Source organism: Rhineura floridana, chromosome 13, assembly GCF_030035675.1.
Source record: "Rhineura floridana isolate rRhiFlo1 chromosome 13, rRhiFlo1.hap2, whole genome shotgun sequence".
Taxonomy (NCBI): Eukaryota; Metazoa; Chordata; class Lepidosauria; order Squamata; family Rhineuridae; genus Rhineura; species Rhineura floridana.
Window position 1 is genome coordinate 27,611,013 of NC_084492.1, and position 21,218 is coordinate 27,632,230.

The 21,218-nt window shown below is 42.6% G+C and overlaps 1 protein-coding gene across 2 annotated transcripts in view; it reads left to right on the forward strand.

Annotated features, from left to right (window-relative positions):
• The first annotated feature begins 241 nt into the window (after positions 1-241).
• LONP2 (lon peptidase 2, peroxisomal) overlaps positions 242-21,218 on the forward strand; it is a 71,364-nt gene continuing 50,387 nt past the window's right edge. Inside the window, exons 1-7 of one of the 2 annotated variants that reach the window (XM_061594491.1) lie at positions 242-657; positions 2,601-2,835; positions 4,082-4,213; positions 5,298-5,420; positions 7,863-8,026; positions 9,219-9,313; positions 9,497-9,755. In XM_061594491.1, the coding sequence (XP_061450475.1) occupies positions 410-657; positions 2,601-2,835; positions 4,082-4,213; positions 5,298-5,420; positions 7,863-8,026; positions 9,219-9,313; positions 9,497-9,755 (1,256 nt within the window). In that variant the 5' untranslated portion in view covers positions 242-409. The remainder of the gene's footprint in view (positions 658-2,600; positions 2,836-4,081; positions 4,214-5,297; positions 5,421-7,862; positions 8,027-9,218; positions 9,314-9,496; positions 9,756-21,218) is intronic. The other variant, XM_061594490.1, reaches the window with a different exon arrangement.

The window sequence follows — 21,218 nt, forward strand, 5'->3', positions numbered from 1 at the left end:
GTTTTCATTTCAGAAACCTTGAAAACTAGGAAGAATGTTGAAACTGAGTGTTTGCTTCCAGTTTACTTTTTAATGAATGAAACTGCACTTCTACGCATGCTTACCTGGGAGTTAAGACCCACTGAAAACAGTGAGATCTACTGCCAGGTAATCGTGCATAGCATAGCGCTGCAAATAACCTTTTAGTGTTTCGATTCCAAAAGCCAAAAAACTTCAACCAAATTCGTAGCTTGCCGAGAACAAATATAGGACTGTTCTATGCTCTCCGCTGCCTGCAGGGGACAGTCGCGGGCGCCCAGCTTGCAGCGATTGGCCCTCGCCGGCTTCCGTAGCGGGGCCTGTATACAAGACGTGCGGACTTTGACCCGCGGAGAACCCTGAGCTGAGCTGCAAAGAACCGAGGGCTGTTATGGAGTCGTCTTCGTCGTCAGGCGGCAGCGCCATCCAGATCCCGAGCCGTCTGCCGCTGCTGCTGACCCCCGAGGCGGTGCTACTGCCGGGCTCCACCATGCGCACCAACGTGGACTCGCCGCGGAACCTGCAGCTCGTTCGGAGTCGGCTGCTGAAGGGCACGTCGCTCAAGAGTACCATCATCGGCGTCATCCCGGACACTCGGGACCCGGCCAGCGACCTCGACGCGCTGCCCCCGCTCCACAGGTCGGAGCCCCGCCCCCCGCTGTCAAGGCAACCGTGCAGTCCTCCTTTCCCCGCTCCCGTCACCATGTCTACTTCACCCTCCTATCGTGGCGCCCCTTTCGGTGTTGTCCTGGGAGGTGCCCTTCCTGAGCCATGGCGCCCCGCCTCTCTGTCGTCATGGGAACGGTTTCTTTTCCCCCCCCCCCCGTCGCCGCTGAACAACGCCGGCCCTTCGTTGGCATGACAACTGGTCCCACTTCTTTCCCTTACCCGTCTCTTACAGCGTGGCGCCCCTCCTCTTCGTTGCCATAGTTACTTCCCCTCGTGTTGTTGTTTCCCCCTACACACAAACACACCAGTTGTCATGGTAGCTGCCCACCCATCTAGCTCAGTACTGTCTACACTGACTGGCAGCGGTTTTCCAGGATTTCGGGCAGGGTTCTCTCTCAGCCCTACCTGGAGATGTCGTGGATTGAACTTGGGGCCTTCTGCATGCAAAGCAGGTGGTTGACCACTGAGCTACCACACTTCCCCATGGCCTTGTCCCTTTATTCCTGTGGCAACAGTTGCTCCCATTGCACTCTGTACCAATTATTATTTAACTTTTTTACTTACCATTTAACCTATTCTTATTATTCAGTTTCTTACCTGCCATTCACCAGGAGGCCCTAGGTCAGGTTCAGCAATTTAAAAATACAGTATTAAAGATAGTTCAAAACAAATTACACTCACAAGAATAGGATTAGGCCTAGTCCTCGCAGTCACAAAAGGCAACTTTCTCTTCTGTCACGACCCGCAATAGTCATAAGAACATAAGAAGAGCCTGCTGAATCAGCCAAAAAGCCCATCTAGTCCAGCATCCTGTTCTCACAGTGGCCAGCCAGTTCAGCTTCGTCAGGTGTCCATGAGTTCTAGTGTTTTGAGAGAGGGAGAAAAGCTTTTCTCTAACCACTTTCTCAATGTCATGCATAAATGTACAGTATACACTTCTATCATTTCACCTCTGACTTGCCTTTTCTCTAAACTAAAAAACCACAAATGCTGCAACTTTTCCTCATAGGAGAGTCTTTCCATCCCCTTGATCATTTTGGTTGCTCTTTTCTGAACCTTTTCCAGATCTACAATATCCGTTTTGAAGTGAGGCAACCAGAATTTACATGGTATTCCAAATGCACCACCATTGATTTATGTAACGACATTATGATATTGGCGGTTTTATTTTCAATACCTTTCCTAATGATCCCTAGCATGGAATTTACCCTTTTGTCTGTGATAATAATAACCTCCACAGTCTAATTACTTGTTACTCATTTTTTATTATTGCAAATAAGGCTGCTTTATTTTCATTTATTAATTTATTAAATTTCTATCCTGTTCCTCCCAAAGAAACTCAGGGCAGCAAACACCAAAGTGGTAAAATAATGCAGAAAAAAAAAACATTTAAAACATTGAAAGACAGTTATAAAGACATTAAGAACATCAAAAAACATGCAAATATCACTATCTTATTAGTGCCTTTAGAGGTCATGCTGTCATTCTAGGTCTCTATCTTACTAGTAAAACAAACATTTAAATTTTGCTGGCCAGCCAGCCATTTTCATCAAATACACATTCAACAGTGCTTCTTGCAGGACTTTATACAAGGCACCATCAAGCACAAAATGGGTAAGATCTTCAACTCTTCCTATCTACAAAGGCATAACTTTTATTACTATTGTTGAAAGTAACTTTTATGGGGAGTGATTAGTTGTTTAAAATGTTTGATTGCAACTTTATATAACCTTACTTTTGGGGAATGAAACAAAATGAAATAACATGGGAGATGTCTGGGGATGCTAATTACTCATGTTGCTTATCCTGGGAGTTCAAGAGATGCTTGAGCAGATTGTATTGATTTTTTTCTGATCTCGTCATTCTTCCTGTTGTGTCATGGCAAATAAGACCTGTCATCTTAATGCTTTCAGGATAGGCACGGCAGCGCTGGCAGTTCAGGTGGTTGGCAGCAACTGGCCGAAGCCGCATTATACTTTGCTGATAACAGGCCTCTGCAGATTCCAGATATTGCAGCTGGTGAAGGAGAAACCATATCCCGTTGCTGATGTTGAACAGTTGGATCGTCTGGAACAATTTACCAACAAGTCTACATCTGAAGAGGAACTGGGAGAGCTGTCGGAGCAGTTCTATAAATACGCAGTTCAGGTTAGGTGCCTTTTTCTGGGCCTTCACATCTGATCTAAAGTTTCTGTTGAGGAAATGGCCCTGGGTATCGAGTATAAAGGAAGGGCTCATAGCTCTCTGGTAGAACACATGCTTTGGGTGCCTGGTATCTCCAGTTAACAGCATCTCAGCCTCAGGTAGCAAGGAAAGACCACAGCACGAGATCCAGGAGACCTGCTGCCAGCCACAGTAGACAGGGTCAGGCTAGATGAACCAATGGTGTGATGCTGTAAAAGAAAGCGTCAACATATGCCTCCAGGGCAGGTTCAAGGTTTTTGTGTTGGTATCCTGGGGCCAGGACAGCTTAAGAACCACTTGAATCTTATATTCCAGCTCGATCCCTGAGATCATGCAGAGAAGCGCTGTTAGTTGTCCCCTGTGCTACAGAGGCCGGACCAGCCTTCACTAGAAATTGGGCATTTATGTCACCAGTCCTGTACTGTGGAACACTCTTGCAGAAGAGATTCAGCAGGCATTGCTGCTAACAAGTCGCTTTTGACTTTCAGGCATCTCCTAAAGACCTTTTTATGCTGACAGACCTTTGCAGCTGTTTTAAGTTCTATTTTTGATTAGCCAGTTACCTGAATTACATCTGTATTTTTATTTTTAACTTTTAAATTGTGTTTTATGTTTTAACATTGTACATGGCCCTGATATTATATGATATGGCAGTAAAGAAATACTTTTATAAATATATGTGTGGGAGTTTGAAAGGCTTGCCTACCTGACAAACTGCAATAGAGGATTGGGTCTCTTTATTTTACTGATCATTCTGAATTCAGCAAGGGAGCACATAAGGTAACTTCTTCCATTCGCTGTTTTAAGGATGTGGTTCATATCTGCATGCTAAAATAGCTACAGGGCTTGCTGCAAGCTACTGCTAGCCCCGAGTAAAATATGTGCATGTTTTGCAAAGAGAATGAACTCTGAGAATAATTGCATCAGAAAGACAGTCAAGTTGTGCAGCAGAAAAACCCCTACAGATCTTGAAACAGCAGTGATGACAGAGTCCTTGATGCCGATCATCCTTCCTTGTTCAGGTATATTCCTGAAGGAGCTTGCCAGAAGACAAATTGTTTTTAAACAGCTGCAATTGAGAAAAATGACTAAAAGAGTTTCAAATGGATTCCTTTTTTAGCAACCTAATGGTATCGGTTTCTAGGGCTTAAGTGATCCAAAATGATATCGATTCTGAAAAGTCACTATGCATTTTTTTTCCATGACAAAGCTGGTTGAGATGCTGGATATGTCGATCCCTGCAGTAGCTAAACTGAGACGCCTGTTAGACAATCTGCCTAGGGAAGATTTACCGGATATATTAACCTCGATCATCCGCACCAGCAACCAGGAGAAGCTTCAGGTACAGCATGCTGCCTTCGTTCAAGCTGAACAAAGAAAAGAGTGTCTTCTGTTCCAGCCAGCTATGCCTTATATCCAAATTCCACATCTGTCAAAATGGTGAAGTAACAGTATGTTGGCACAGAAGTAAATGCCTTGAGCCTTTTGCCATAAATAAAACATATATTAAACTGTCATAATGTGTAGTTTGGGGGATAAAGGTGTGTACACCTACATCCTGAAAATCATGATGTTCTTGTCATATATTTTGACATGGAGCTTCCGTTCTAATCTTACAACTTCTGCACACACACACACAAATACAAACTCACTATCTTAAAAGTGAAACAGCTGTGTACATTAAGCGTAGTGTATTCACGTTGGGGTCATGGGTTCAAATGTTGTTTGAAGTCTGGCCACTATACCTCTAGGCAGAGGTTGGAAAAGTTACTTTTTTAAACTACAACTCCCATCAGCCCCAGCCAGCATGGCCACTGGATTGGGCTGATGGGAGTTGTAGTTCAAAAAAAGTAACTTTTCCAAGCTCTGCCTCTAGGAATGGTAAATGGGCAAAGTGTATGCAGAAGGCCCCAGGTTCAATCTCCAGTTAAAGCAGGAGTGGAGAAACTGTGGCCCTCCAGATGTTGTTGGACTCTACTCCCATCAGCCCCAGCCAGCATGGCCAGAGGTCAGGGATGATAGAAGTTATAGTCTGGGAACATCTGGAAGCCCACAGCTTTTCCACCTCGATCTAGGTGAACACAAAGTGGCTAAAAGCAAATAGAGGTACAAATAAGATGATAGCAGACAGCATAAAAAAATAAAAATAAAATCAGCAGACAGGGCAGATGATCAGTTCAGCAGCCCCTTATTATGACGCAGCTCCAGTTTGTTTTCCTTGCTCCTTTATCCAAGAAAACATCCATTGAAGCATTCAAATTTCTTTCCTGCAGCTAACTGTATGTACATTTTTCTCCCATTCAGTGGTGCAGTCACATTTCAAGTACAGCCTATGTGGTTTGTGATAGTGAGTCTGGAATGGTATAGAAATAAATGGAAACTAAAGGGAAAACATGTACATCTAATATTTTGTGCTTGTTTGTTAGATTTTAGATGCTGTTGGGTTGGAGGAACGCTTCAAGATGACCATACCTTTGCTTGTTAGACAGATTGAAGGTTTGAAGCTGCTTCAGAAAACGAGAAAACCCAAACAGGATGATGACAAAAGGGTAATCTCTTTAATGTATTTATTTTTAATTAGATAGTTTGTTTTAAGGTTTGTGTATGGAAGTTGAGATAATGTTAGTGTAGTTCTTAAATGCATTTTATGATTCATTTATTATTATGTGCATGTATAGCCTGTCATTCACCTGGGTGAGTTACATACACCTTAGTACAACAAATCAAGCCCCGTAACGTTTATCTAATCACTCAGCCAACAATTTTAGCAGTTAATTTAGCAAAAATGGAAGCCCATTATTTAGTTACATTCATTTAAATTGGGGAAGGGCTATAGCTCAGTAGCAGAGCAAATGCTTTGTATGCAAAAGGTCCCCGTCAATTGCTGACATCTCCAGGTAGGGCTGGGAAGGACCCCTAATTGAAACCCTGGAGAGCAACTTCCAGTCAGTGGACATAATACTGCACTACAAAGACCCGTGGTCTGACTTGGTATAAGTCTACTACCTACATTTCTAAGGCAGCTGATGTTTTTCCTCCCCTCAGATAACGTTTAACCAACACTAGCACTAGACGCTTAGTGCAAAATGCTCATTTGTTTTACAAGTAGTTGCAACGAATAAAATAGCATTAGTATCTTTTGGGGAGGAGCAAACTCAGCTTTATTTTATATATTTAAAGAGTTTCCACCCTGTCTTTCCACCATATTAGGCTTTGAAGGCAACTAACACATTATAAAGACCTTGGCTTGGTTCCAAAGGTGCACTTCTGCTAGCAAAAAGCCTCCTCCAGTCACTGGAAGAGCTGTTTCTAATCAAGTACAAAGAAGTTGCGTGAGAAAGCCGTTTGGGCAAGGTCAGGACTTCTTGTTTCTGGCCCACTGGCATTTCTGTGCTACAGCCTGTGTCTTCCTTATTTGCCAAGTTTCACATACTGTAGCACAGCCTTCTCCTGCCTGGTACCCTTCAGATGTTTTGTACTCCACCTCCCATCAGCCCCATCCAGCATGGCTAATGGTCAGGGATGGTGGGTGCTGTAGTCCAACAACTTCTAGAAGGGAACCAGATTGGGGAAGGTTGCTGTAATGCAACCCCCAATGCATTGTAACACTGTACTAATGTTTGTGCAAGAGTTCACAGAAGAGCTCTTATGCTTTTTTTCTTATTGCTCATTGTTCTTTGGGCACAGGCCTATATAAAATGGCACAGGGGAAAAAAAGGTAAAGGTGTCCCCGCACTTGTAGTGTGAGTCATTTCCGACTCTTAGGGTGACGTCTTGCAACGTTTACTAGGCAGGCCGTATATATGGGGTGGGATTGCCAGTTCCTTCCCCGGCCTTTCTTTACCCCCCAGCATATGCCGGGTACTCATTTTACCGACCACGGATGGATGGAAGGCTGAGTGGACCTCGACCCCTTTTACCGGAGATTTGACTTCCTCCTTCCATTGGAATCAAGCTCCGGCCGTGAGCAGAGCTTTGGCTGCGTTACCGCCACTTACCACTCTGTGCCACGGAGGATCTTTGTTCTTTGGACACAGGCCTATATAAAATGACACAGAACACAAATGAAAAATAATGCCGTCTGCAACCCCAAGAACATAAAACAAGTTAGCACTCGTATGTGCTATTTAAGCTGTTGCTTATATTCCAAATTTTTATGCTTGTTATGGCTTACATCTAAGCAAATAAAATTATCACGACTATATTCCTGGGAATAAAATTAAGACTGCAATCCTATACCCACTTCACTGGGAGTAAGCCCAACTGATCTCAATGGGACTTATGTCTGAGTAGACATGTATAGGATTGTGCTGAAAGTGAAAGTTTAGCTTCTTACTTTTTGTTTCAAGATGTGGCATCTTGATACTCTGTTGATTGCACATAACCATATATGGTCGTCTCAGTCCAGCTATGGAAATTATCTTTATTTATTTATTTATTACATTTATATCCCACCTTTTATTATCACTTCTGGGAAGACTAAAGCCATGTCAAGGGATTGTTAGTTTCATATTTTTCCCCGTTTCTACTTATTCAGTATCTTTGGGCTTTTTTGTATTCATAGTTTGCTGCAATAAATCCTTTTCTCCTTCATAGACCACCCAGGTCATTGTGGACTCTGAATGGGGCTCTCCTGAATCTAGCACAAGCTGCTGAGGTCCACTGGTGGGGGTTCAGAAAGGTCTCCCTGTTGAGATCAGGCGAGCGCCAATTGCAGGGTGTTTTCACCATCAATTGAAGACTTTTCCTTCCCCCTTAATATTATTAATACAGGTCATGATGATGATTTTATTAATGGTTATTTTTTGGACTTAATATCTTTTATTATTGTGTGAACAGCTTTGCAGTTCTTTCTGCAAACGTAATGCTGTACAGAAATCTTTTTAATGAAATGAATGAATCAATCAGTTGGATAGTTGGTTGCTTACTGCAGTAGCCACAGACTCAAACAGAGAAAGCTCCTGCAGTGTCTGTAACTTTCCACTTCCCAGGTTGTAGCTATACGTCCCATTCGAAGGATCGCCCACTTTCCAGGCACTGCCGAAGACGAGGAGGAGGATGAAGACCATGATGACATTGTTATCCTTGAAAAGAAAATCCGAGCCTCCAGTATGCCTGAGCAGGCTCTAAAAGTGTGTGTAAAAGAGGTAAAGAGGTAGGTTATTTAGCTGTAAGGTTTTAAAATTGTTTTAAATTTTGAAATTTACCTTGAAGCTCCTACTTCGCTTCCCATCTATCTGCATTCTGAAAAACCACATTTTCAGTACTTATAATGCATCGACCTGCGGCCCTCCAGCTGTTTTGGACTGCAGTTTCCATCAGCCCCAGCCAGCATGGTCAGGCTCATGAAATGTGGAAGTTGTAGTCCAAAACATCTGGAGGCCACCAGGCTGGGGGAACACTCTCTAAATGGGCTGCTTGTATAAAACAAGAAATCTAAATAAAGCTCCTGGATATGGGTCTGCAGGAGCCAAGGGGTATGGATGGAAAATTAAGTTTGACGTGAGTAAAAGACTACATGGAAAATCATGAAGCCTCTTTTTTTCCTTGTTATAAGATTTCTTGAAGCCAAGAATGGACAGCAAGAGATGAGCCATCCCATAACCTTTACATGGCATCTCTTTTGATTTCAAGCATTTACTGTTAACTAGTGACAGAAGTGTTAGAGTAATATCTAATAGTTTCCGAAGAACCTTTTTTAGCTTATGGAAGGTCTCTACACCAATTATTTAAACTTCCTCTGTATAATTTTGCTTCCTGCAATACCAGAAATTGGAAAGTAGTAACACTTTGTTTATAGTTCTCCTGGTAAATATATCTTAATCCTGGTGAATGTCAGCTATCTGTTAAGTTTTTGACATATGTGCAGTGCAATCCTGTGTGTATTTATTCAGATGTTAAGCCCCGCTTTCTTTCAATGGGACTTCATCTTGGATAACTCTGCATAGAATTTCAGGCTTACAGCTCAATTCTAAGTATGTCTGGTCAGAAGTAAGTCCCAATAAGATTTACTCCCTAGTACAGAGGTGCCTAATCTTTTTGTGCACAGGCACATCTGGAAATCATAAGAATCACAAAATACTCATTTCACAGTATTTTGCACATATATGACTGCTAAATTATGCTTGAGAGAAGAGGGGAAATCGTAGGAACACAACATTATGGGGACACAGAATCATGGGATGAACAAAGTAACCATAGCTAAAAGCAGTTAGAAACTCGCAACATAAGCAGAAGTGATGCTTAGCATGCTTGCTTGAATTTTAAAATACAGAACTGATGAGCCCACACATCTTTAATAACAAATATACTAAAGTTACAGATTTCAGTTTTATCCGTCCTTCCAGGTTAAAGAAAATGCCCCCGTCAATGCCAGAATATGCCTTAACACGAAATTATTTGGAACTGATGGTGGAACTGCCATGGAGCAAAAGTACAAAAGGTAAAGGGGGTCTTATATGTTTTCATAGCCTGGAATCACAGGGTGTTTGAAAAATGCAAGGGAGGGAATATTACTGGTGTTATCAGGGTTGTAAATTCTTGTGACTTCTTCAGTACAGAAATGCTTAAGCTTTGTATTTAAACACAATATTTTAATGTGTATTTAAACATAATTAATCAACAGATCGCCTGGATATCCGTGCAGCCAGAATTCTTCTGGACAATGACCATTATGCTATGGAGAAGTTGAAGAAGAGAGTGTTGGAGTATTTGGCAGTCAGACAGCTTAAGAATAACTTGAAGGGCCCCATCCTTTGCTTTGTGGGCCCTCCTGGAGTTGGAAAAACTAGCGTGGGAAGATCCGTGGCAAAGACTTTGGGCCGAGAATTCCACCGGATTGCCCTAGGTGGAGTCTGTGACCAGTCTGACATCCGAGGACACAGGTATAAAGAGATCTTTAGTCCTCCATTGTTAACTGGTGATTTACAGCCTGCAGAAGAGTGCTCAGCTCCCCCCCTCCGCATCTTTAAGTGTTATCTTCCCAGTAGAGAAATACACACTTTGATTCATTCATTGCAACAACTTTCCACAACCTGGTGCCCTCTAAATATTTTGGAATACAACTCCCATCAGCCCCAGACAGAACCACTTTGCTGGCTGAGGCTGATAGGAGTTGTAGTCCAAAACATCTGGAGGGCACCAGGTTGAAAAAAGCTGCATTACAACATACTTTTTTTTTTTGTAATGGAGAGCAATCTCTGTAACGGGAAAAACTGCACTCTTAAGGATTAAAGGATGTCTATTCATTTACAGTGCAATCCTATGCAAGTTTACTCAGAAGGAAGTCCCACTGTGCTTGGTAGGACTTTTTCTTTAGTAAGTGTGTTTAAGACTGTAGTCTTGGGTAAGTTCTACTAAACTCAACTGAACTGACTAGATATGCTTAGGATTATGATGTAAATGTTCTTCTCATTTATAGGAACGGGGAGCAATTTTAATTTGGAGACTGAAAAGAAATCTTAAATATTTCAGGTTTTTTTTTTACATAATATACATACCGATAATCTTATACATTATCTATAGTGGGATACACAGTTGGTGGAGGCATCATTCAAAAACAGCATCTGTTCAACATATTTTATCTTTGGAAGTTATGTCTATTTTGGTATATTGCATCCCACCCTCACTGGGAGAGTTCAGTGTGCAATTGTCTGGAGTTATCGAGTTAGTGTTTAGGAGTGATGATGGTGACCAAACTGAATTCAGGATTGTATGCAAAGGTGGATGAGACAGTCACCCAAATAAAGAAATTTAGTTAAATAAGTCAAAGGGGTTTTGACTGATTGAGTGATTTAAACATGCATGTGACCAAAACGACTGTTTTGAAAAGGAAATGATCATATTTTGTTTTTAAGTTGGTGCATGTATACGTTGCAGCAGGCCCTTCATAGAACAGACGTCTCCCACCTGTGTGTGACAGTGAAGGAGGAATGCCTCTTCTACAGTGGAGGCTGGTCCATTAGGGCAAAAGGGGCACTACCCCACCAACCTCAGCCAGCCACCATCTGCTTTCCTTCCTAATTAACAATAAGTCCAGGAGGTGGCGCTTTCTGTCATGTTCCTCCTTTGTAGTCTCAGTGTTCGCCTTGTAGAACTCAGCAAGAGGATGGGGACAAAACTAGCATGAGTTGGCTCCACCTATCATTGGCTCTAGCTCCACCTACTGTTTGGGCTCCCTGCTTCCACCCCACCAGTCTCAATAGATGCCAGCCACCGCTGCTCTTCTAAGATGCTGACCTTCCATTTGCAGTTTGTAGAAATACTTATCTTTTTCTTTAAAAAATAACTTGTGTTGTCTGATTAATCGGGGATGTCTTTATTGTTTATTAAGAAGGTTACAAACCCATTTTAAAAATATAGATTTGTTCTAAAACAGACCCTCCACGTGTTGTTAGACTCCTAATTTCCATCAGCCTCTGCCAGCGTAGCCTATGGTCAGGGCTGATGAGAGTTGTAGTCCAACAACCTCAGGGCCAAAGGATTATGGAGAGCCCTGAAGAAAGCTAGGCAGGAGCAAGCTTTAGAGCAAAGTCGTAGTGGTTTGTATTAGCAGCAGTGGAATGCATGCTCTGGGTATTTGGTGAGGGCCATTAGGAAGGTCAGTCAAGAAGGACTAGCAGGAAAAGATTTGCTGCAGGAGATTTGAAGGAAAAGGAAGAATGACTGCAGCAAGTTGTGGCAACTGCCGTCCTGTGCTCTGTTGGAATGGGGCAGCCCAAATTAGTGTGTGTGGGCGGTGGGGGGAGGAGTTTAAGGCCTTGCCAAACTTACGTGGCATACTGAGATTTACGTTCATGAAAATGATCTGCAGAAACATACATCAAACTGTGTTCTTCCTGTGTAGTCATATATCTGGGGTCTGTTAGAAGAAGGTGAATTCCTGAATTTTAGTGAGGTTGGTCTCTTGGGAAATGGTGTGTTTATGTAACAGGAAAAGGCACATTTTACCAAGTGAAGGAGGAACCTTTGTCCTTCCACGCACAGACTTTCACAGCTGCACTATAGGCTCTCCTGTGTATCTTTCTAGGCAATTTTAGTTTGTGTTGCTTACCATGACCTCCCTGGCTGGCTTATTTCCATGCTTCTAAATCAAGGCCCTGGAACTTAGACTCACAGGTGATTGTAAATCAGTCTGCTTAGCTTTGTTAGCAGGTTAGCTTTGTTAGATCTTTCACAGCTTCCATTAGCTGTTATAAGCACATTAAAACAATATGTTCTTGCAACATAGTCTTTTGTTGGTACTTGAAGTCTCTGTGTTTGAGGGGGCATCACCTCTGGCACAATCTAGATATTGTGAAATGCATCAGTGTTACATACATGTCACTGTGCATGGGATGTTCTCATCCCCCATTGACCATTGATGTGGGGCTGAAGCAAGCAAACCTGGTGATAAATCTCTCAGCTGTTGATAATGCTGTGCAGAAGTGGTGATAGCATTGTTGCTATTCACAAGGGAACCACTAGAGGTTGTTAAGTGCTTGAAAATGGAAATGGACTGCCTTCAAGTCAATCCTGACTTACGGCGACCCTATGAATAGGGTTTTCATGGTAAGCGATATTCAGAGGGGGTTTACCATTGCCTTCCTCTGAGACTGAGAGGCAGTGACTGGCCCAAGGTCACCCAGTGAGCTTCATGGCTATGTGGGATTCGAACCCTGGTCTCCCAGGTTGTAGTCCAACACCTTAACCACTACACCACACTGGCTGGCTGTTAAGTGCTTAGGAACCTTAAGGAGAACATACTTCAGTGAAGAGAGCGGCTGCTTGGACTTAAGTCTTCTACTTTCAGTACACATTGCTAGCAGAGTTTGGAAGACTGAAGTCCAATAAAGAGCATCCCCCCTGGTTGTCGAAGGGCTTGTATCCCTTGGTGGGACTTCTTCTACACACACACCGCTCCATCCCTCTCTCTCTCTCTCTCTCTGTTTTGGAATTCATTGAAACCCATTTTTGAAATTCTCTTGAGTCTTAAAAGCAGCATGACAAGCAGTGTATGGGGGCATGGTGGGAGAAGACTTTGTGGTCTCACTGTATACCATGTGTCGCTCCATGGCAATCTCTGGGTTTTGACCCAGTGCTGTGACAGCACTAGAAGGCCTATCTTGTCCTGAGTGTGAAAAGCAACAAGACAAAGTGACCCCCTTTAACCCATTTTTGTTGTGTGCCCTCCTTCTGTGCAAAGCTAGCATCTAGGAGTACTCAGTCCACTCTGCTTAAAAAGCCAAAGGTTGCTAGTGACATGCCTTTGTGTTTTGTCTTAGGGAAAGGCTCATAGCTCAGGGGTTGAGCACATGTTTTCATGCAGAAGATCCAGGTTCAGTGCCTTGCATCTTCAGGTGGGAAAAGGAAACACTACCATCTGAAATCCTGGAGAATGTTTTGCAGTCAGTGTAGGTAGCACTGAACTGGGTGAATCAACAATCTGACGCCAGAATAAGACACATTCCTATGAATGTTGGGATAGGTCTCGAGAGACCCAGGTTGAAATCCCCACTCAGCTATGAAGCTCATATTGTAGCCATGGGGCAGTTGCTCTCAGCCTAGCCTACTACACAGAGTTGTTATGAAGATGAAAGGTGGGATATAAATGAAATGTTTATTCCCCCATCCATTACATGAGGACATAATGTTTCACCAGCAATGCCAGTTCAGGGCTAATGTAGCACTATATATGAATTAGTTTTTTCCACCTTTTTTAAAAAAAAAGTTGTTTTTTTTACCCAGGCCTTAAGACTTGATGATTGTTAATAATAGTTTATATTTTTAAGGTTAATAACAATTACAGTTTATAGCTCCTTGGTAACATTCCTGTTTCTAGGTCCTCATGATGCTGTTAAAGAACCCTTTCCATGATGTAGTGGTGTAGTGGTTAGACTAGCACCTGGGAGGCCAGGGTTCAAAGCACACACTCAGCCAAAAATCTGACTGGACTAACCTTGGGCCAGTCATTGACTTAACTTACCTTACAGGTGAGAATAAAATGGGAAGGGACTGAATGATGTAGGTCATCTTGAGCTCCCTGGAGGAAAAGAGGTTTATAAATATAATAAATAAATAATCTGTAGTTGCCTCTGTCCCACCCATGATGGAGCATGAGCCATTCACAGTCTATGGCAGCCTTTCCCAACCAGTGTGCCTCCAGATGTTGTTGGACCACAATTCCCATCTTTCTTGACCATTGGCAATGCTGGCTGAGGCTGATGGGAGTTGTGGTCCAACAACATCTGGAGGCACACTGGTTGGGAAAGGCTGGTCTATGTGTATGGAGAAGCCCAGGAGCTTGATTTCAGAGGAAGTGCACAGGGTCTCCAGAGACCAGGAGAGGTTTTTCTCTGTCATCACAACACTACCCAAGCTGCCCCTCTCAGCTCTTTGGAGAGTCCCCTCATTTCTTCCTGATCACAGGCACAATAGTACAGCCAACATTACACCTAGTGCCCACATGTGCAAAAACTTGCATTCCTGGTTTTAAAGAACTGCTGGCAGAGATGGGGGAGAAATTCAGTTCAGTTCACATTTAAAGGCAAACCTGCCTAATTTGTACTTTTTGAAACAATGTGTGAAGTGAAACATGGCTATCCTTCAAAATTCACACTCCTCCGGATTTTGCAGTGCAGTTCTCCAGCCGAGTCATGTGTACAAGAATGCATGTACTGGGATAAAGTGTGCATATATATTAATGAAGTTAACATACAAAAATGCATTATTATAGCAGAAATTGCTTTGTAAAAATAGCATACAAATGTGTATATTAGGAGAACACATTAAAATGGTGATGAATTTCCATGAGGATTTTTTTTAAAAAAAAAATGCACACTGATATGGAAATGTGAAGACTGGTAAAATGAGAAACCAAAATGGAGAAGTTCACCTATCCCTGGCTGCTGGCCCTTTAAATCTAAGGGTGGGTCTGGGATGCAAGGTGGTGGGGAAAGAGGATGTGACTGTCAGATCTCCAAGTTGTTGCTTGCAGGGATTCAGAAGTCCCTTACTCCTTGCAAGTAGCAAACTGTCTATTTGATTTCCAGCTGCATTCACTTCTTTGCATGCTGTTGCTTTCTCTCTCCTTCCTCTTTTGCTTAAGTCTGCTTAGATCTTTACAATGTTAACATTTTCAATGGGGTCTGTTCCTGTGTTACCCAGAGAGGAAGGCTGCACTCGAGAATTACAACAACAAAATGTGAGCTCCTTATAGCGCTGGTGTGTTTTTAAAGAGTGCCGTCTCATGTGATATTCAGATATGGGAAGCAGGGAACACCCAGAACTTGCCATGTAAAGGCAACTCACGTGCTTAGAGTTTGGTGTCCATGTGAATCCATCTGCCTTCCACTAGGGCTCCGAGGACTCACTGCTCTTTTCCATTCTGCAAATGAAGTTAGCCTCGTAGTGCAGAACCCAAACTGACACTTTCCAGCTGTCCTTTGCTTTCGTCGGGCAGCTGTTGTGTGTGTGTGAAGTTTGTTCCATTGCTTTAGAGACCAAACGTATTTGGAAAAACAGAACAGGAGACAGCTTCAGAATTTCAGCTTCATTCTTTGCATATATTGGCTTTCTTTAAAAAGAAATACTCTGGAGGCAGATTGATTCAGATGCTTTGGAAGAATGCCATTCACTTCAGGCATCTCCTTATTTGGATAGGCAAAAGTGAAATCAGCATAGGGTTAACCAAGATATATATTGATTGCACAGTGCTAGTAATAAGACTCATTGTGATTTGTCTTTCATTTTTACACGTTCTCCTTATGAGCACTAGAACAGGATGTGAATTTTGATTAAGATTCCCTTCTGCCACACTTTTAACGTGTCTGATTCGACAAATCAGATTTGTGGAAAGATTATTATTAATTACATTTTTATCCCATCCCTCCTCTAAGGAGCCCCTTTCCCAAATTTTTGTCCCCCTTCTTGAGTTGTTATCCTAGTGACAACCCTGTGAAATGATTTAAGCTGAGAGTGTGTCAGAGCAAATGTGACTGGCCCAAGGTTAACCCAGTGAGTTTCATGGCAGATTTCCCTGGTCAAGGTCCAGTCCTATACCCAGTGCATCATGCTGACTTTCCAGAAACACAGTCCAAACACAGTTCAAAGCACTTTGAAGTCCCATTTTTTCTCCTGTGGGACAAATTTAAGGGAGCAAGTTTCTTTGAAATTGCATGTACTAAAGCTGCTCTATAACTGACTGCCAATTGGCCCACTGTTCACCTCTCCTTTTCCCTATGTATCCCTTTAGTCCTACTCAACCTTCTCACAGGATCTGTGGGAGGGAGTGGGTAGGGTTGCCATCTAACAGTTCCACAAATCCAGGCTAATTTGCATATTACGCAAATTAAACATTTTAATAGTTGCATTGTCCAGTTGTTTTGTTTTTGTGCTTAATAATTACCACCAAAAACTGGGGGAAGATGTGAGGAGTCTTTTTAAAAAAAATCCATTTTCAGCTTTAAACACCTAGACTCTAGTTTCCAACACAATGGAATATTTATTTATTAAGAGGATTTATATCCTGCCCTTCCACTGTTAAAAACAGAGTTCAGGGCAGCTTACAAGCATAATAAAAACAATAAAAATACACAATATAAAAACATAATAAAAACACAAAATACAAACGAACATAAAACAAATCAGTGCAGCAGTATAACAATCCAGCATAAAACAAAAAGTCAGCAAAGCATCAATTAAAAGCACTATTATGACTGAGAGGTTGTACCAACAATTAGGAAATGTGAAATGAACACACCGCTATGACTTGTAACACTGATAGAAATGAAGATTTCAGTATTAGTTCAGTCAATCATCTTAACTAAAGAGAGTAGTGTCTGAGCATGTGAGAAGTGTCTTTAGTACACTGATTCTCACAAACCAAATCACAGAGAGGGAAAACACTGCCTTCTGTGGTATAGGCTGGAACTTGATGGAGACTTGAGTGCTGGCACCTCTTTTTTTTTTAATGCAGGGAGTTCTAGAGACCTGGCAAGCTATGCTAGCATTAGACAGGGCAGCCATTCCTATTGGGTTTAAGGGAAGGAAAGGTTAACCCCCCCTACATTGAATATCTTTCTCTATATGTATGTATATACACATATGTGTACTCACATACACACGTGTATATACATGCATACACATCCATCCATCCCTGGGGAGGAAATGAAGTAGGGTGATCTTTGGTGGGGAGATGCCTGCCAGTCATCTTGAAGAAAGATATGTATTAAAAAAATACTTTTTAGCCTTTTCTGAGTTGCTGAACGGAGGCTCTGCTGGGCAACAGAGTGAGTGAGACAGCATTCCAATGCAACTTTACTTGGGAATAAGCACTATTTAACAGGGTGGGGGCAGGGCCACAAAAAGCAAATGCTAATACCTACAGAGAGGTTTGTTTTTATATCTTGTATTTGTTCAGGGGAGGGAGCATTTGGTGGATTCAAACCCCTTTATTCCATTCTCCATGATGGCAGGCAGACACCCCCATTGCATTCACCACTTAAGACACAAACCCTCAGACACAGAAGCATTTGAAAAGGAAGCTGCTTCTCCTTGCTTATTCAACCAGAAACTCTGTGGATATGTGGCGGAGCTGCATGTGTTGAACAAGCGAGCATGTGCAGTTTCTGCATATGCAGCAGGCAGGCAGGCAGACTAACGTTCTTGATTTTCCCAGGGCAGCTGTGGTGTCCCTTGTTGGCCAAGAACAATGGAAGGTGGGCTGATTTCTCACAAAATGATTGGGCAGAAAACTGCCTCCACGTTTTACCTTGTATCTCTGGATCCACAAGGGCTAGAGACTTGTTTTTGTTAAAAATGAAAGCTGGGAATCCGGGCCACCTAATGTGTTAAGTGGGCACCAGATAGCATGGCTAGAATCTGGGTAAAACCTGGTTAACCGGGAAATATGGTAACCCTAGGAGGCGGAAACTGCCAGATGATCCAAGTTGCCTGTAGTATCCTCCTTTTCTCCCTCTCTTTGGGGGAAGGCTAGCCACTTGCACATCACCCAAAAAAGGACAAAAAAAAAGATGGAACAGGTTTGCATAAAATGTGCATGTGCTAATTTATAGGTCTAGATGTACATTTAGAAAGAATGTCTGTAATGTAGACATACAATCCACCTCACCATACTGGGGAAGACGGTGATCAGGTGACTTGTGTACCTGCTCAGTTTGCTGTCCAGGTGCTAATTTTTTATGAGCAGCTCCAAGACCTGGGTCTCCCTTGTTGGGGTTCTTTATCTTTAAATCAGACATGAAGCCAGATAGCCTTCAAACAGAGGGGTGTATTTTGTAAAATCCAGCTCATGGCCACCCTATTTCCAAGACAGATAACTTGCTGTTTTCTTATTTGTTCTCTCTTGACTAGATACAGATTTCTGGAGGGATAACCACATTTGTGGTGTTTCTAGCTGCAGCAGATCAAGTCTTTTGGCACCTTTAAAAACACCATGGGTCCAGTGGCAATTAAGACTGTACTTACAGCATGTCAGTGTTATTTGACCTCATTGTTTTCCTATTTTTCTCTCTATCCACCCAAATACAAATATACCTGCAGAGAATAGCACGTCATGCATTGGGTGGAAGCTTTTGCTGTAATTAATGTGTTTGTCTTTAAGATATGTTGCTGTTTTTGTTAGATATGGATACACTGGTGGGAGGGCATTCCTGTGCTTAGTCCTAGACAGAGCTTGGAAAAGTTACTTTTTTCAACTACAACTCCCATCAGCCCAATCCAGTGGCCATGCTGGCTGGGGCTGATGGGAGTTATAGTTCAAAAAAGTAACTTTTCCAAGCTCTGGTCCTAGATTGGTCCACCTCTACTTGCTGATCAATGGCACACAGTGTGTCTATATTACCAATTAAATGTAAATGCTGAAATAAACTTAATCTTAAGTCACAATATTTAGTGCAGCCTTTCCCAACCTGGTGCCCTCTAGATGTTTTAGACTGCAGTTTCCTTCTTCCCTGACCTTTGTCCATGCTGGCTGGGCCTGGTGCGTGTTTGAGTCATAAGAACATAAGAAGAGCTTGCTGGATCAGGCCAGTGGCCCATCTAGTCCAGCATCCTGTTCTCACAGTGGCCAACAAAATGCCTGTGAGAAACCCTCAAGCAGGACCTGAGCTCAAGAGCACTCTCCCCTCCTGCAGTTTCCAGCAGCTGGCATTCAGAAGCATACTGTCTCCAACTGTGGAGGCACAGCATTGTGGCTAGTAGTCCAACACCGTTTGGAGGGCACCATGTTTGGGGAAGGCTGATTTCAATGCATGTTCATGTTCTCATCAGCGTAAGCAAAGGCAAAAGATGAAGAACATGTCCTTGTCATGATTGTCATGTTTAATTACATAATTATCTTTTCATGTGTCACGGGCATCAGTGAAAAAACTCTTTGCAACTTGTCACTTAACGTGGGTAGAGTTTCTGTAAAACCTGCAGGATTATGTCAATAGGTGTAGCTCCACTTCCAGCTGTAGGTGGGGCTGAACCAGAACTTTCAAAGCCTTCCACCTGGATAAATCACCTTAAGAGAACTTCACTTTATTTACACCAGGGACATGGCCCTCCAGATGTTGGATGCCAGTTCCCATCAGTCCAGCAACATCTGGAGACCAAGGTTTCCCATCCCTAATCTACAGTAGCCCAAGGAAATGGACAGTTTTTAAAAGAACATCTGTTTCTTTTTTTAATCTATATTTTTAATAATATGTCCCCAATCCTGTTGCATGGAAAGTAAAGAAGGTAATACCAACATGCTGCCCTGGGCTGCTACTGGGAAGGAAGGGTGGGATATAAATCTAATAAATGAATAAATAAATAAAGTAAACATGGTATATTAAGGTTGCAGCCAGCTAAGCTTTACTCAGAGTAGACCCACTGAAATTAATGGACTGCTGTTAGTCATATCCATTAATTTCAGTGGGTATACTCTGAGTATGACTAGCATTGGATACAACCCATATTGAGTTTATGGAGTCTTAATTTATTCTGAATGTTATTTTGAAAAACCACAATAAGCAACAGCAACATACAAAACCATCAGGGTCTTTCCCACAGGGCGGTTGGCAGTAGAACGATTCTGTGATGTGGAGGAGCAGTCCATCTGGAGCAGGCGACGAGGTGGTCTTCGTTGGCCTTCCCCCTTGTAACCATAGCTTGCCATGGCATCCAAATCAGGCAAGCTACAGAGAGTTTCTCAACAAACCAGAACTGAAAGCAACAGTTGGAAGTGGGTTTCCAGTTCTGGTTTGGAGGTAAATGATAATTAACAATATCCATATTTTGCACGGTTTGGATGCCCTCGCAGATGATTATTACCACTAACCAGGAAACAGAAAGGAATTGGTGAGGAGAAGAGAATGAACCCGCAGCACATAAATAAAAGCCAAACCCCTGGTTTAGCCATAACATCTGATTCAGACCAATGTGGTGCTTTACTGTGACTGGTACCAGCATTCATGATAAGGATAATTACAGGTGTGTGTGTGTGTTATCTAGTTATGGAGATTTCTTGCAAATAAGAGTGTCATTACATCGCAGGATACTGAGTCTAATTCTGATTATTGTTCAGATCAAAGGGTTCCCCACCCCTGTGTAGAAGCCAAAATGGTAAATGATTTTGCTCTGAGCTTATAAACTTTCTCACAGTGTACTCCTTTAAATTGTCTAAATTTATTAAATACTCCTATTTATTCTGGACAGTCACTGGAGATCTTAGAGCTTGGATACAGTGTGGGTGAACAGTTTATTTTTTAGCTGGGAATAGTACCAACATAAAGATTCCAAGAAAAAGATTTTTGTGCATGTGTGGTTGTAAACAGCAACGCCTGTGCTGGACTGGCAGAAAGAAGCCTATTTCCTTACTGCTTGACATTGCCCAGGACTGAAAACTATGCAATGCTTCAAAATGTTTCCCTCCACTGGTCTGCAAACCTTTCCTGCCTTTGGGTAGGCTGCTCTGATAACACAGAATGTTGATAAACGTAACTGCTATGGGGAAAGGGTGGATTGTAGGATAACGCTATCAAATAGGGCAGCTGCTTTGAGAAACCCTCTTTCCCTTCCATTGCAGGAGGGGCAGGAGACTTTCTCATGTGATGCTGAGCTTTCCAGCAGGCAGGCACAGCAAGAGAAACTGTTAGCTGCTTTGGCTCCTACAAAAAGCTGACAAAAAAACCCTTTGGGGGGAGCTGCTGGCCCACTTTATTGGATGGGGCTGGAGGAGAAAAAAGGATGAGTATGTTGACTTGATCAGGGAGAAAGAAATGCTCTGGTTGAACAATCCATGGCTGCCTGGCCAAAGGCAGGATGGAAGGTGGTCTCCTTCACAACTCCGTTGCTGTAGTAAAAGGAGCCTGCTGGAACAC